The 16,257-nt window shown below is 39.2% G+C and overlaps 1 protein-coding gene across 1 annotated transcript in view; it reads right to left on the bottom strand.

Moving 5' to 3' along the window:
• Nucleotides 1–16,257, bottom strand: part of CCDC88A (coiled-coil domain containing 88A) — a gene marked incomplete at both ends in the record, with an annotated part of 64,434 nt that overhangs the window by 37,025 nt on the left and 11,152 nt on the right. Inside the window, 4 exons of the mRNA XM_079550680.1 lie at nucleotides 274–357; nucleotides 1,588–1,646; nucleotides 5,982–6,051; nucleotides 11,002–11,110. Coding sequence (XP_079406806.1) covers nucleotides 274–357; nucleotides 1,588–1,646; nucleotides 5,982–6,051; nucleotides 11,002–11,110 — 322 coding nt within the window. The remainder of the gene's footprint in view (nucleotides 1–273; nucleotides 358–1,587; nucleotides 1,647–5,981; nucleotides 6,052–11,001; nucleotides 11,111–16,257) is intronic.

Genomic DNA, 16,257 nt, shown 5'->3' with positions numbered 1-16,257 from the left:
TATGTGACATTCTCATTAAGCTCAGTTTGCAATACATCTAAGAATTTCTTGGAGCAACATACTTGCTTCTAAGCACTGCTCTCACAATGTAAGGAATTTGATGACAAAATCTTTTTCTGAATTAAGCTAAAATATGAAGACATTTTTTGCTCCCTAAAAACAGTAGATAGACAAACTTTCCATTTGATTTTCCTGCTTTTGAACAAACATAATAAAAGCTCTTACAAAATAATCCACCTCCAGAAAATGAAGAGCATAAAAACAACAACATACCTCTTGAATATGGGCTGCAACAGCTGCTTTTGTGTCAAAATCCAGATGTTGGATTCTTTCAATGAATTCTTCCTTTTTCTGACACTAAAATATATATATACATTATATACATTAAAGCACGTCTATATATAAAATCACAAGTATTTCCATTCCTCCTATGTATTTTTAAGAACAAAGAGTAACAAAGCTGAAATTTCAGTAATTATATCACTAAATTATTATGCAATAATTTCCTTGATCAGTAAGTACTTGATTTATGCTATAATATATATAATATATGCTGTAATAATTACAATAACTTTCAACATTAATAAAATGATAAAGAGCAGCTACTGCAATGGGGGCAAGCAAGAAGTTTCTTAAAGCAGCTATTTGTTCAAAGTTCCACAAGCACTTCCTCAGTGTCCTCTTTTTAATACTCACATCGCTTACCTAAGTTGTTAAAAATACACAATTAATCTATTTTTTCAGTTTAATTAGCTGAACGGTGCAAGCCTCCTTAATGAACTGCAGCCCATTAGAAGAATATTGAATACGTGATCACAGGAGCAGGGTATCTTAGAAATACTTCCACCCTGTCATCTGTCCTGCACTATTCTTACTCGTGCTGTTGCCAGCTCAATGCACAAAGCAGCTGTTCTCTTAGTGAGGGACCTAACCTTGCCCATGAACCAAGAGCTCCCAGGAGACAACTTGATACTAGCGTACATCTTATCTGCCTTGTAGCCTACTCACTGCCAAGCCTACCAAACACATCCCTCATGGAAAAGCAAATCTTCAAAGCTTAGGTTAGAACAGCCTAGAAGGTAAAGGTCGCGCAGTTACAACCTGTAACAACTCTGACAGCAAAACTGTGCAAAGGGAGACAGTGCTAGAAAGATTTACACATCCTTGCTTGACACGACACGTCTGAGTAGCGCGACTTCCCTCACTCATTTCACCCTGCTTAGTTTACAAATTAATGAAAATTAAGCAGAGTAGGCAGACTGAATGCAAGCCATTTCAGCAAGATATAACTAAGGCAACTCTTCATTACTTTATTTATCATTTCCTTTCTTTACAGTATCTAAGGTGAGTACAGTTACAATTAATGAACCATTAGAAACCTTACAAAGTTTGCCATATGCAATAAGACATAGGAGATGCAGAGCTGTAGCCACTTGAACTGTCAGAACATCCTGATTGTCAAGGAGAGCAACACCATCATCAGAAAAATGAAGGCTACAGTTACATACAACTTCAGGTATTGAAGTAGTAGGACAAGAATATGTTAACACAAACTATTCCACACAAACAAACATTATTTAAGCTTACCTGAACAGCACAACCAAGCATAAGCAGGAGTATTTTATGTATTTCATTAGTACTTGGCTCTAAGTAGAAAGAAAGAAAAAATGGTGAACTGAAGCTCAGAGAACATTAGCTTTTCTCACTATTGTCTTATAATTTGCATTATCCCAACTTAGAAAACAAAGGCAAAGAAAACCCCTTCTTTCCAGCTTTCAACTTTGCCCTTTTTGCCATTTAACTGCCAACTTAATGCTTACAAATAGCTTAACATGCATGATAGAAAAAGCAAAGTTTCAGGCCTTCACACAGCAAAACTGAAGTGATGTTTTCAAGTGTTTTGGACATGACCAAGTTTTCAGCTGGAATCTCAGCTATCTCAGCATGCTTGCAGAAGCGTTCAAATCGTCTGTCACCCCTAGGCTATCAACAATTAAGAGGCAAATTAAATAAAGCTTTATGAAATAATTAGGCAGCACATTAGATATTCATCTCCACATCTAGAAACCAAACTGTATTTCCAAATCTGGCCTTAAGCATCTTAATTTCTTTTAAAAAAATTATAAAAAAAAGCTTAAGATCCCTGTTTACAGCTCAGTAAAGATATATCTCCCTTCATACAGCCAGAATTTCCTGGTCCTGCTACTAAATACACCACATCATGCCACAGAGTGAACACTTCAGGATGGCAAAATAGTTTAGTCTAGCTGGATTAACCTCTGCATGGCCATACATCACTTTGCTTTACTGAAACAGAAAAAGTACTTCCTATTTCATTCCCAGTTTTGGGAACAAAAGAATCTCGATAGCATCCTCTCTAAAATATACTCAGGATTTCAGCAATGAGTTCATTTTGTTATTAGCTAACCAGACAAAAACTATGCTGTCAAACATAATAATGCAGGCTTGGGATAGAAATCTAACCTTTATTCCACAAACCCAAGTTCTGTAGCTGAGCTGGTATAACTACCACCAGCAGCAGCATGTTCACTCCTAGGCCAAATAAGGAACACTACAGGCAAAGTGCAGGTTGTGGTATGATATGCACAACCCTTCTTTAACCTGCACCAAAATTCCACTTCTAATGGATTCAGTTAGTAATCACAGATGACCTCTCGTGATCTTGAGATGATGATAAGCATCTAATAGAAAACCAGAATCATCTCTTTGAATAGCACAGACCACACACTTCCTTTATATTGGACAACTACTTTGATCTACTTTGGATAAACTCCCATAAAACAAAGATGTAATCACTCAATTACAACTGCTTGAAAAATCAGCCTTTGTTTTTATCCACTGAAGTATTTGATAAGTGAATCAAATTTAAAATCCTTAAAAAACTAAACAAGGTAATCTTGATTAAAAGAAAAGAAAGTAGAAAAAAAAAAAAAAAAGAGGGTGCAAAACTGGGAAGAGAGCCACTTCCAGCACTTTTCTGTGCACTGCAGTATTAAGTAGAGTGCCTTTTTCAACACCGATTCAACCTGCTTCTCTGAGAGGGAGAGAAGTACAGCCCCCACTGACAGGTAAAACATTTTTCAAAGCACAAACTCGAGTGGGAGATTGTTCTTCACTGCAGAGATTTCTTGCATCCCAAAAACCTGAGCTGCAGTCTCTTATGCAGTAACAGAAAACATCAGTGAATGCATTTCATGAGGAGCATGTCATCTCAGCTAGAGAACAACAATTCCACCTGGGTGTCTATTTGAACCAACACCAATTATACAGAATATTGTAACCCACTCCACTGTCTCACACTGGAAATTCACTTACTCCAATAAACTCATCAGACTTCTCTAACAACAATCCCCAAAATCCTCTGGAGCTCTCATCTGCACACTGGTTCAGCATCTGACTGATGCTCCTGAAAACCTACCTGGAGATTGTTCTCATGCCTTTTCCCTACATTCCCTGATGGAACATGGCAAAATACTGAAGAACCTTAGCTTCTCACTACTACCGACTGTCCTGTTTTTGTTCCTTTCACTCCATCACAGATACAGAAGTAGATCACTGAAGCCTCTGTACTAAACCCTTCAATGTGCTTCTCAAACTTGGTCCCTTATCGCATCCACTGATCTTCCCTGGGCTCCCTCTTATCCTCAATTTTCACATTCTCTGTAGCCTTCCATCATCCCACCATCCCCTAGCTTGCTACCTCAGAAATATTAAGTGATTTTAATCTTTCCTCTTCCCCCATTTAAAGAATATTCGCCTCTTCATCATCTCCTTCGTCCTTTTCCTCTTCAATTCAACATTTACAACCACAGCCTGCAGCTCTTTGCATTGAGGTTTTTCCTCAAACTGGCCTCCTGTCAATTAGCATAACCAAAATGTTTCTTTATGATGAAGTCTCTGATGATCTCTTTTAAACCAAAGACCAAACCCAGAATTCTACCTGCATTTTCCTTTATTAACCAACTGCTTCTGCTACAGCCAAACATGTTCTTTTCCTGAAATCTCATCTGTTCTCACCTTCTTCAAATCATCATCTTCAGGAATTTCTCTACTTACCAACCACTTCTTATGTGCAAAGCACTGCAAGTGGGAAAAACTGGGATACATTCCAAAGAGAAACCACAGCTGCAGCCTAAGCCTTACAGGGTGAAATCCTACTCACTATTGGAGAATCTGCTTTTGCCGTGCAAGATTGCCCTCATGCAATCAAATTTGCAAAGCAAGTCTCTCTAAAGGTCACAGAGGTTTGATTTTGCTACATTACCCTCCCCCACACTCCTCCTCCATCAAGAAAAAGGCTTTCAGCTCCTTATATATGGGATGTGGTCCTCTTCAAGAGAACCGTAAGAGCAGTATTTAAAAGGGCATGAAATGGAGAAGCTTTTTGGAGGAAAACAATTTCAGATACAGGCCTGTAACCAACTTCAGCAGGAACCTGAAACATCTTCAAGAATCTCGTCTGTATACCAGAATGTATTTTAATCCCTGGGCTAAGCTACAGTAAAGTCTGTATTTTCTCTCAGATACAATAACTTCTCCAGAAGAGAGCAATACATGTATTACCAGAGGGTCCAGATGCCAAACCACAAAAGCTGAGGTCCCACAATAGGAAGAAGCTTCCTTATTAAGCACTAAAGCATAGGCTTCTGTGTACATATTCAAATACTACATTTTCTCTGTGGTTTTTCATAGTGCATTTTTATTGCAATTTTCTACCATGGTACATAACCTTAAGCCCTTAAGATGTACTTTGTCTCACTATCTTAAAGAGAATAAAAAGCCATCACTACAAAAACAACATTACGACCTGCTTGGTTTTTTTTTAATCTGCTTCTCCACTAAATCTCATTTTTAGGCAAATCCATGGATTCTTTTAAAAACCTTAGGAATGTCTGGAATCAAAGTATAAAAACACAACGTTGGAACAACAGTGACCACGTTCACACTTAACAGTGCATGTGACAGATTATAGTACCTACACATAGAAAAACTTAAAACGCCATGACCTCAGAAGCAAAAGCAGCAATCATCAAGAGCCAAACGTAAAACTCAAGAAAATTAAATCAAGATATCTACATAAATGGTGTATATGCAGATGGGATATGGAAAGTATCAGAGTTATGAACCCTGGAGTTGAAATGAGAGCTAACGCAGATGGCTCTTCTTGCTAACGAGAAAAACCTTGTCTCACACACACTGATGCATGGCATGTAAGACCAAAAAAAAAAAAAGAGGAAAAAAAGCCAGGGGAAGCTACACAGCCTGTTAGAGTAGTTCCTAACCTCTCTGCTGAGGTGCTAGAACATCACAGGTATTGGGACACATTAGACCCAAGGAAATTAATTCTGCCCAATCCATAAGTGGCTCCATGCAGGCCAGGTGTATCTGCTCCGTGCTTCTGGAATTGAGAGCATGGTGCAGAGATTCCCAAGTAGCTGTGGATAGTCAGCTGGGTCCATACAGGCTAATTTTCTCGGTCTGAAAATTTCAACTCTCAGAGCTGGAAGCAAAGAAGGTGGGAGCACGGAGAAGACAGCGTCAGTTCAGGGGAGAAAGAAAGAAGGTAACTGCAACATTTTTCAGGCAACGATGCAAGAGAGTTTGGGGGAAGGAAAAAAAAACAAACAAGGATTAGGTTTTGGACCAAGTGAGATGCACCAAACCTCCAGTTTTCTCAAGGATGGCTTAGGTAAAAGCAGCTGAAAACATACCAGCTGGGAATACATGAAACGTATGTTTTGTCATATCAGTGGCTCACTGGTTGCTGGAAAATGCACGTCTGTGTGAATTCAGTGTTGAGGTTTGGAATTTTTGTCAAGTATGGACCCTTGGTGTGAACAAAGAAAGTGTTACTCAGTAAAACAGCTGCTAACAGCAGCTATTTATACGTGAACAATATTTCCAGTGAAATAACAAGTTATACCGATACCGATTTTCATCTTTGTTAAAAATAAACTTACCTGAGAGAGGATTTCTGCCGATTATTAAGACATTTGGCAAAGCCATCATGATCAGCTGCTGCAAACATTCCTATAAAAGTGAAAATATTTTCACAGTTGATGTACTGAACAAAAGTACCAAATGCTGACCAGCACTAAGATGAAATTAGTATTCCACAAGTAGTTCTGAATTATATACATCTTAATACATACACATACAATACTTATTTGCACTCTAAACAGAGAGCTTACAACTGAATTTCTGCTGCACAAGCCTTGTTTTGCTAGTTTGCAAGATCACCTCAACACAGTGAAATCCCCATGTGGTAAGGAGGTGGTTTATTGGTTTTGTGCCTCAGAATGCAGCAAAATTCCTGGTAATTATTAGTGTTTATGTTTCTCTGACTAGCTTATGTTTGTTTGCTCAAAGTTTCAATTGAACAACGGAAGATGAACTTCCCTGAATTTATGACCATAGTCTTAAAACCTAAATACCTAAATAAAACCTAGAAGTCACAGCTTTTCCGATGCATTTATGCTGTGGCAATCCTGAATATGAAGGCAGAAAATCCTATTTGTCTGATCAAACAGAGTTTTAGTTTGGTAAGTCCCACACTCACGCAGCAGCTTTGCCTATCTATTCCACAGATTGTATCAATGGATAGTTACTGTCAGCCAGTAATGGCTGTAATCAGGTCAAATCCCCAGTCTAGACAGAGCCTAATTCTTCCCAAGCAGAGTAGTCTTCCTCCTATTCCCAGATGTTTATTCACAGATGCAATCATATCAGCAGCTCTGGAGTCATGCTTTTTGTTTTTCCACAGTAAAACAAATGAGAAGATGCACTTGTAATCTAACTAAAATGGCACAGAAAAGAGGCACAAAACCAATAAATCTAACTAAATGGCACAGGAACTAAGAGTCCTAATTATAATCTAATAAATGTGGGGTTTTTTTGAATGATATATTTTTTGGACAAATACATTAGCAACACCTCAATGCAATTATTTGCTGTGTCGAGAGAATGCATCTCATAAATTCTATAAAACCCACGTGCAATAAACTAACAGACAATTTCACAACAAACAGTTCTTGGAGTTAAAATAAACTAAAGCTAAAAATTTAAAAAAATAAATAAAAATCCATGTCTTATTCCCAGGTAACACACATTATTGTATGGCAATACAGTGAATATTTTCCACTACTCCCAACTCCAATGCATTCCATTCAGAACACACCAAACACGACGCCTGTTCAGAGGGCTGCCTGAGCCACTCAGATGAGAAGCCCCCAAGGCTCAATACCAGTGCATCCATTAAGCACTTGCTTCTCTGCTTTGGGTAATTCCCCAGGTGACAGGAACTGCAGTACCCTCCCCTTTCTGAAGCTGAGTTTGCTATGCTGCCTTGCTAACCCACACACAAGGCTGTAGGAAAACACCAGCTGTTAGGCTGCACTAGGTTTGAGAGGGAACAAAACCAACAGTCTTCAAATCCCAAACAAATCCTGGCATTAAACAACCCTCTTTCTGGAATTATCCTCAATGACCTCGGATGCAGGAAGCTTTACAAGTGATCTGTGTGGATACACGCAGATGGAGTTTGAGATATTGCGATGCCTGCTGCAGCCCACAGCCCTGTGATACCTGGGCAGCCAGACTGGAAAGCTGTAACCCAGATATCTTAATGGACTGCATTGTTTTATGATTTAATCTTTGTTTCAGTTTTGTATAAATCAAATCATTTGTTCACATTCAATTTACACACACTTAAAAGGAACTGCTTGTTGTTTGAGCAGGAACAGAAGATGACACTAACAAAGGGAGGGAGATAACTTGGAAGGTTCTCCTGACCACCACTGCCCCCATTCTGTGCCCAGGTAAATAAAAGCACTACTAGTCTAGGTCCAAACGCTACACTGAACAGAAACTTCAAGCAATAGAAGTAAACTGGAAAAAGGGATTTGAAAATATATATATATTTTTTTTTTTTTAACTCAGGTGGTATTTTTCATTCAGAAAAAATATCAACCATCATTAACAACCCTTTGTGCCATGTGGCTTTCCAGTACATAGTGAAAAAATCCTCAGTGAATACTGTCACCAGGCTATGTTATTAAAGATACAGTAATGAAAAACAACAATTTGGGACAGAAACAGAAATCTGTATGTTTCAGCTGGAAAGAATAGTGTAGAAATACACAGGGTACTGACATATGCATTACTTTCCAAATCATATAAAATGAACTCCTTCCTGTGAAAGGCTGTGTTTGCAAGTGCAAACGCAGATACATTTTTTATCAGAAGCAATGAAAGTCAAAATCAACCTGGCTTTGGCAATCCTAGTGATATCAAATTGGCTGTCAAAAAACAGAACAAGTCTGAATATACAAAAGCATGTACATAACAGTAAGAAACTTTCCTATTTTTTTGAGGCAGATATTTTTGATTTTTTTCTGAATTTTTAACGCAGATACAGTTTAAAGCAGGGACATTTGCAACATACACTTGTACTCTTCAATACTTTATGTCTTGATTTATGTACAAATCAATTCCAACTCACTGCTTACTCAATGTGGCAGTCCACAGGCAAAATAATATTATAATAAAATATTATTGGTTAACAAGGACCAAAGGCCTAACCCTACAACTGCAGTGACAACATCCTACACTGCAAACAGAAGCTTACCTGCTTATCTCATCGTGCTGTGGTTTTGTGGAGCTATATGGTCACATTCACACTGCTCTGACATCCCACACCTGAGGACTGCTGCACCAGCACTCATACTGCATAGATAATCCTGCGCTTAAAAATGCCCAGCAGTCCATTTAGCTTGCTTTCCTTCATTGGTCTTTTCTGCCCTTTCATCTGCACCACATGTACTGCACAGCAGCCTGCTATCCTTCTACTTGGACACCCTCAACAAGTGTGGCTTACACTGAGGTCACAGGGCTAGCAAACTTGTCCATCACCTTCCCACAAGTTGTGCATGAGCATATGTCAGTACCTAAGAGGAAAGGGAAGCAGCATTTACCCATGAGCTTAATGCTCAAGCCATTGCCTGGGATGTGACACACGTCTACTCGGGAGCATAAAGGAGGAAGTGACCATTACCAAACATCTCTGCAGGAATGAAATCCTGAGCAGGCTACTCAGAGCTGGAACAGACAGGAAGGAAATTTGTTGGTACCCAGCAGAGTGCCATCCTTCTTGCTGCCTCTTATTGCACCACCTTGCCAAATTCCCCCTTCTTTAAGAAATTAGCAAACAAACTCCACACAAAAATAACCTGTTTCTGAGAAATATGCTCTACATTAAGAAGAAAGGATCTGAGCAGTCAATCCTTCCAAGGAACAGAGACTGGGAAATAGGAAAGACAGACTTCCATAAAGCCCAGCAAAGCTGGCAAATCAGAGAATGACCACAAAGGAGGCAGGTAAGGCTGGCAGACTGCTGGAAGCCACACTGCTGAGCGTAACATTCAAAGATGAGTCTGATGAGTGCCTCAGGATCCTGCCAGGGGGGAAGTGCATACAGGGTCATTGCAAGATTTTCAAGCTGCAGCATCAAATTAGGAAGTAGATGAATATAAATGATCAATGGTTGTGTATCTACAACCCATCTTCTAACATTTCCCTCCAAACCAACCGAGCACGAAGAGTAAAGCAAGTGTAAATTTGAACAAATGCTCCAGTTCGGCTACTAAATACTGTTAGCCCCTACTAAAATGCCAGACCTTTGATGTTTGCAAGTTCCCTCACTTGTACTGTACGGAGGGACTGGTATCTCACAAGGCCACAAATGTGAAAGACTGGCATGCAAAAGGGGAAAAAAAGGCACAAGCAGTTCTATACAGCTTGCACTTCAAGAGCAGGGGTTGAACGATTAAAGGCATGACGACTGAATCAAACATTTATTGAAGAAAAATACTTTAAGACAAAAAAAAAAAAAAAAACAAACCCAAAAAACAGCTTTTGTATGTTATTTCTAAGACAAAGGCTTGGATCAACATCCAAAATCCTGAATCACACTGAGACAGATCAGTGAAATGGAAGCAGTTTGGCCTCACGCTTCTAGTGGAACAGTACCATGCACAAGAAGCACAAGGATTGCTTTATTTTCAGGTAAAAATCATTTCTATCACTGTTGTTGCACCTGTTACCTGTAGCACTGATACCTGTCTGCAAACAACTACCATCAGGAAATGGAAATGCCTGAGTATAAGCCAGCAGCACTTACACCCACATGTAGTAGCTGCCATGTATCGCTGCAGTAAGCATCAGCTGGGAATTCTCACTATATTTTGGAGTTTTTAAAGACAAAGTGTGTATGTGTACACATGAGAAAAAGCTTACAGAAGTACAGATACCGCAGTGATGAAGTTAGAAGCAGATAACTGAGATTTCCTCCCACATCTGGGCTTTCCTGCTTGCCAGAGCATTCCGAGGAAGTGGGAGGAGACACTAAAATACACACTGTGAAGTATGCTGGTGGTATCCACAGCATCCTGCTACAGTCTGTCCATGTGCCACCAACTCAAATTAGAAAGCGTAGTATTAACTCTTACCTTCTGCACAAGATGAACACACAAAAATTCAGTAACTGTTCTACAGCTCATCACAATGTTTACTGCTCGTCCCTGTTAGGTTTTTATTTTTCCTAACAAAAATTAAATGAATTCTAAACACACAGATGCAGTGTACTTACAAAAATGTTGTTTAGTCAACTAAATGTACATACAGCCATTTATCTCGGGCACAGAACTTGTCTCAATTCAGAAAGACACAGATTAAGGTACTAAATGAGCAAAGATGCAGGATATTCACTATATGAAACAGAACATCTTTCACAAACGAGTGCTTTTGGACTCCTCCTCCAGCTGTGAAACTGGTGATGAAGAATTCTGACCAGATTTATAAACAACAGACTAATTACACTGTTTTCACAAAATATTACTCTTATTGTTATTACCTTTAAAGGTAATGAAAAAAATGCTCAGAAAGAACTACAGGCAGAAGGTATTGTAAGAAACAATTACTGACCTGGTAGAAATATTTTATTTTCTTCACCAAAATAGACAAGTTCTGAATCCTTAATGATTCATCATTGTTGACTCTCTTGTTTACGTTCCGATTAGTGGACTTCGGATTGCTGCAAGAAATAAAAAGAAATAAACACAATGAAAATCAACCTTTAAACACATCTAATAATGCAGAATGTAACTTGGAGCATCCATCGCAGCTACAAGAAAAGGAATATAAGAAGTTACAGTGATTGACAGTCACAGATTTGCACTTCTCTATAAGCAGCCCCATCCCTGTGGAATACAGAAAGCAGAACAGGGCTGTAATGTAAATATTCCAGCACACACTGCAGACATTAGTAATTATTCCTGATTGTGCAGACAATTATGAATAACAGAATTCAGACTAGCTGCATTAACCAATGTCTAAACTAAAAAGCTGCACAGTGTTATTTCACTACCATGAGGCACAGAATCAGAATGAGGCTTCTAACTTTTAGAACAATATGGAATACGAAACACATCATATTAACACACACTAAATTACTTTAAACTTATTTACAGATAGCTGAAATCTGTCAACAAAGGGATATTAATGAGTGTTTGTCTTGTGTTCTCACATGCTACCAGATTTTTCTCTGGTTTATCTCTGCTTCAGAGAGGAAATCAATCCCTTTTTCCTTCCAAAAGTTTTAAGGGTCTGAGAAACTGCAGATGAGTCATTCTTTTTCAATACCTCACAACATACCACGTTATTAGCCACATACAAGAGAGTGTAACCAACAGTCATTGTGATTTTTCCAAGGAAAGCAACACAGAATCAGTGCAACACACCCACAACGCCCTGCAAAAGGCCTAGAGAATTGCTCAGAGATGGCCAGTGTGAACTTTTACAGATACTTGATGCAGCTACACAATGCAGCTTCTGTTATTTAATGGTATTATTGCATTGTTCAATAATATTACTGTAAGATGAGCGTGCAGCTAGCTGGAATGCTGCACTCAACCAAACTACCAGCTTCTCACTGGAGGCTCCTGCAGGGCCATGTGTCTGCTGGGTCTGCTTTTATTCAACACAGTCACTAATGATTTAGACAATGGAATACCAGAGCTGCCATCGGCAAAAACTGGGGGGGAACAAAAAACACTTCAAACAACACTATGACAACTGAGCATGATCCTGAGAAAGTGCAAAAGTGCCCAGATAGCAATAAAACAACATTCAATAAATGCATGGGTAAAGGGTTACATTTGGGAGTCAAATGCAGAAAGAGGAGTAACCTTCTCTAGAACAGAAATGAGCTGAATACTGTAGGAAATACAGCCAAATACTAGCAAAAGAGAAATAGATTCTTTACTTCTTTACAGACAAGTGCTGTCTACAAGAGAAGTCATCTTATCCACAGCACAGCTGATGCTGCAGTTGCTATGATCACCCCTCAGGACAGCTCTGCACTTCAGTTTTTCACAAGGTGATCACAGAATCATGGAATCATTAAGGTTGAAAAGACCTCTACGATCCAGTCCAACCACCAGCCCGCTCCCACCATGCCACTGCCCACATCCCTCTGTACCACATCTCCGTGTTTCTCAAACACCTCCAGGGATGGGGACCCCACTGCTCCCTGTGCAGCCCATTACACCACCTTACCACTCCTTCTGAAGGGCAGTTTTTCCTAATATCCAACCTGAACCTCCCCCGGTGCAACATAAGGCCATCACCTCTCATCCTATCAATCACTGATTACCTAGGAGCAGAGGCCGACCCCAGTGGCACATCCTGCACACAGAGCATTCCTGAAGAGTTCCTGAGCAGCCCTGGGTGCAGTGGCTAAGAGCTGCACACCAAGCATCCTGCAGGAACCAAAGACCTGGACACCAGGTGCTATCAACTCTTGGAAAGGGTTGATAACTGCAGGACGAGGGGAAATGGCTTGAAGTTGAGGGAGGGAAGATTGAGGTTGGATGTCAGGGGGAAATTCTTTACTATGAGAGTGGGGAGGAGCTGGAACAGCTGCCCAGAGAGGCTGTGGATGCCCCGTCCATCCCTGGAGGTGTTCAAGGCCAGGTTGGATGTGTATTTACACCTTTTCTTCAGTTAATTACTATCAGCATCTCCCAACTTGTAAGCATGGACACAAATAACATAAAAATACTGCTACAAAAAGCAAGTTGGATCTTTTTTACAATACACCTCTGAAACCGTCATTCTTAGGACAGAAAACACTACATAAGCACTACTGCTATTTTCTTGTACATAGAAATCTACAAAAATTCAGACACAGATTTACACAGGGGTAATTGCTTCACTACTAAATGCTCATCACCACATTCCAGAAAAAGCTATAGACAAAGTATGCCATAGAATATACCACCAAAACTATGCCACTATGTCATTCTGGGTTTATTAATTGAGTCCACCTGAAGTTACTAAAGGAAACAAATGGGCTAAAAAAGATTATGCTTTACAGACACGCAGAACTGAACTCCTTTCTAAACTGAATTCATTCAGACTCGTTAAAACCAGAAGAGAAAATGCAGGATAAATCTTGGTGATGGAATACAGAGACCAACTGGAATCTCCTACTCCTGCATTCATATCTTCAAAAGGCTGATCTGGTTCTTTAATCTTCACCTTTAATCTTAAAGACGATTACCTCCAGGCTTTACCATCATCTTCAGCTGCACTTCTAATGCTACACATTTCAACTGAGTCTCCCTTTAGAGAAGCCTTAACAATGTTTCCTGGATATCATAATAGCATAATCTTTAGCACCACCACTAAAATTCACGTGCAGTTACACATATTCAAAACACAGATGTCAAAAGCTCAGGCTGTGATGCAAACCTCAATCTTCACAAACTTGTAAGGCAAATTAATTATGTCCATCCCAAAACTACAACATGCAGACAAATTCCTGAACAGCAGCAGAAAAAAAAAAAAAAAAAAAAAAAAAAAAAAATCAGCACTGCAACTATGTGTGGGGAGGAAGAAAAACACAACTAGAGCCCAAGATTTCTTCAGATGCAGGTGCTTTGCTGCAGCCATGCATCAATCCTACTATCTTTTTGTTTTGTAAGATAGCATTTCACTGCTGGCACTTACACACACTGTAAGACACGGCAAGTGTGCTTTATGTTTTATTGGAGGATATGAAAACACACTTTTGAAATCAGGAGTCATAACACTCAGGCATGGTGAGGACCTACAGAGTCATCATACCTGTCCCCAGCTCCTGCATACTCCTGCACAGAAATACTGCTCATCCCTCACACCATATCCTATCAGATTCTAATCCGAGCATTATCAGGACATCAGCAGATACTTTGTCAACAGTACTACAACAAAATCATTCTTAAGTTTCATCCTCTCCACCTTAATCCTTACAAATCCAACAACGTATGGATCAACTCGGGCAAGTTAAGCCTGGACAAAGATGATCAGAAACTGCTTGTGTTAATCTTGTGTCAAAGTTAGTGTCAGTGAGTGCCAGACGTTTTCTGACTTGTTCACTTACATTGCTTCTGAAAGTAAGGCAACATCCCTTTGGATTTGTTTCCAACAGATCACCCTGTTTGTCCCTCTCCTTTACATGTTGCACATCTTCATCTCTCAACACCAACTTAATGGCTGACACGCTCCTTGCACTTTATGAAAATACCTGGCTTCTTTTTTGATAAAAATTATACTATTTGAGGTCAAAAAGTTTCATTCGTTGTTCTTAAAATCCAGTGTTAGATGTGAGGAAAATTCTGGCTTTCAAAGCATGCCCCAACTGCACAACAGACACCCAAGGACACTGACAGATCACTGTCTGCACTGAATGTCACCAGAAGAACTGATGAGGCCCCTCGGAAAGAACTCCACTATTTTAAAAAACAAAACCCCTTCCCATTACCAGCAACCAGGACCTGTTATCTAGAAACCACCAACTTTAAAACTCGCTGATCTTCCTGAACTACAAACCACCATTTTACATCATCTTCATTTAGTCAATATAGTCCTCAGAGGGGCAGCTGGAGTATTAATTCCTTAACTTGCTCCTTTCAAAGCACAAAACCACAGCTCGATGTTACTTAGACTTTCCGTTATATATTGTTAGTATAGACGTATTCTGTCAGACTGCTACATGCCAGAGTTACTTTAATGTTCCTATCAAGCATTCTGAAATAACTGGGAGACTAATGAAATAAAATATGCAACATTTTTCCAAGCAGAAAGATCATATTCTAAACACAAATCCCAGAATTTGTATTGCCTTCAAGAGCATGCATCTTCAAATTTGTTTGTATTTTGTTGCAATTTATTACGGTTATAAAAGGTTATTTACACCAGTGCTAAGTAACTGTTAATGCTAAGAAAAACCTATAATAAATTTAGTAATTCTAAATGCTAACACTTATTAGAATACAGTCGGTCCAATACCAGTGAAACAAGATGTGCTGTTGGGAACGTAATAAGCAATAAAATAATTTTAAAAACAATTTCTAAAATGGATCTTTTACAAAGATGAGCATTATAAACCGCTTTTTAGGAAACAGAAGGTTCTTGTGGCTGCTGCCCTGTTTACACTGGGAGCTTTTTTAACACAACACGCTCTGAACCGGTCCCTTTATTGGGTGGAGACACTGAACTGCTTCAGTGGCAAATAGCCTAGCAAAATAGGGCAAATCTGTCAAGAAGTCAATAGGAAGCAGAGCAGTAAAAGATACCCTTAAGCAGTTTTGCATTTAAGAGCAACCTACTTATGACAAGATACATTAATCTCAATAGCAATAAAAACAGACAAGAGCATCTATCCCAATAACACATCAGTTGAAAACTACTGAACACAGAGAGAACTTCAGTGTTTTTGAAATATTACCAGTGCCACGAATTACAGCTTGAGACCTCATATAAAATTGGATTGTCTTTAATTTTTCATTGACCAAAAACCTATCAGAAAAGGGAATGTGATAACTTAATGGCTTCATGGTTAAACCTCTGCAAGCTGCAAACCAGTTGTGTCCTCTCTCACCATCTGTTCCTCGTTGGTACTTAATCATCAAGTATTATGCCACACCCCAATTTTAAATTTGCCATTGAGTGAATATAATTGTTGCACATCTTGAAGGGTAATAAATACTGTTACTCTATCAGTAGAGCTCTAGGGTACTGCAGCACAGTATTCATTTTTACATGTAAACGTTGCTGAGGCTGCAATGTATTTATAATATTGGCAATGCACATATGACTACTACAACTAGACAGCTGCAGCCTGACTTGCTAAAGAAA

The sequence above is a fragment of the Tetrao urogallus genome (genome assembly GCF_951394365.1).
Source record: "Tetrao urogallus genome assembly, chromosome: 2".
Lineage (NCBI taxonomy): Eukaryota > Metazoa > Chordata > Aves > Galliformes > Phasianidae > Tetrao > Tetrao urogallus.
This window is presented reverse-complemented; position numbering and strand designations above follow the sequence as displayed.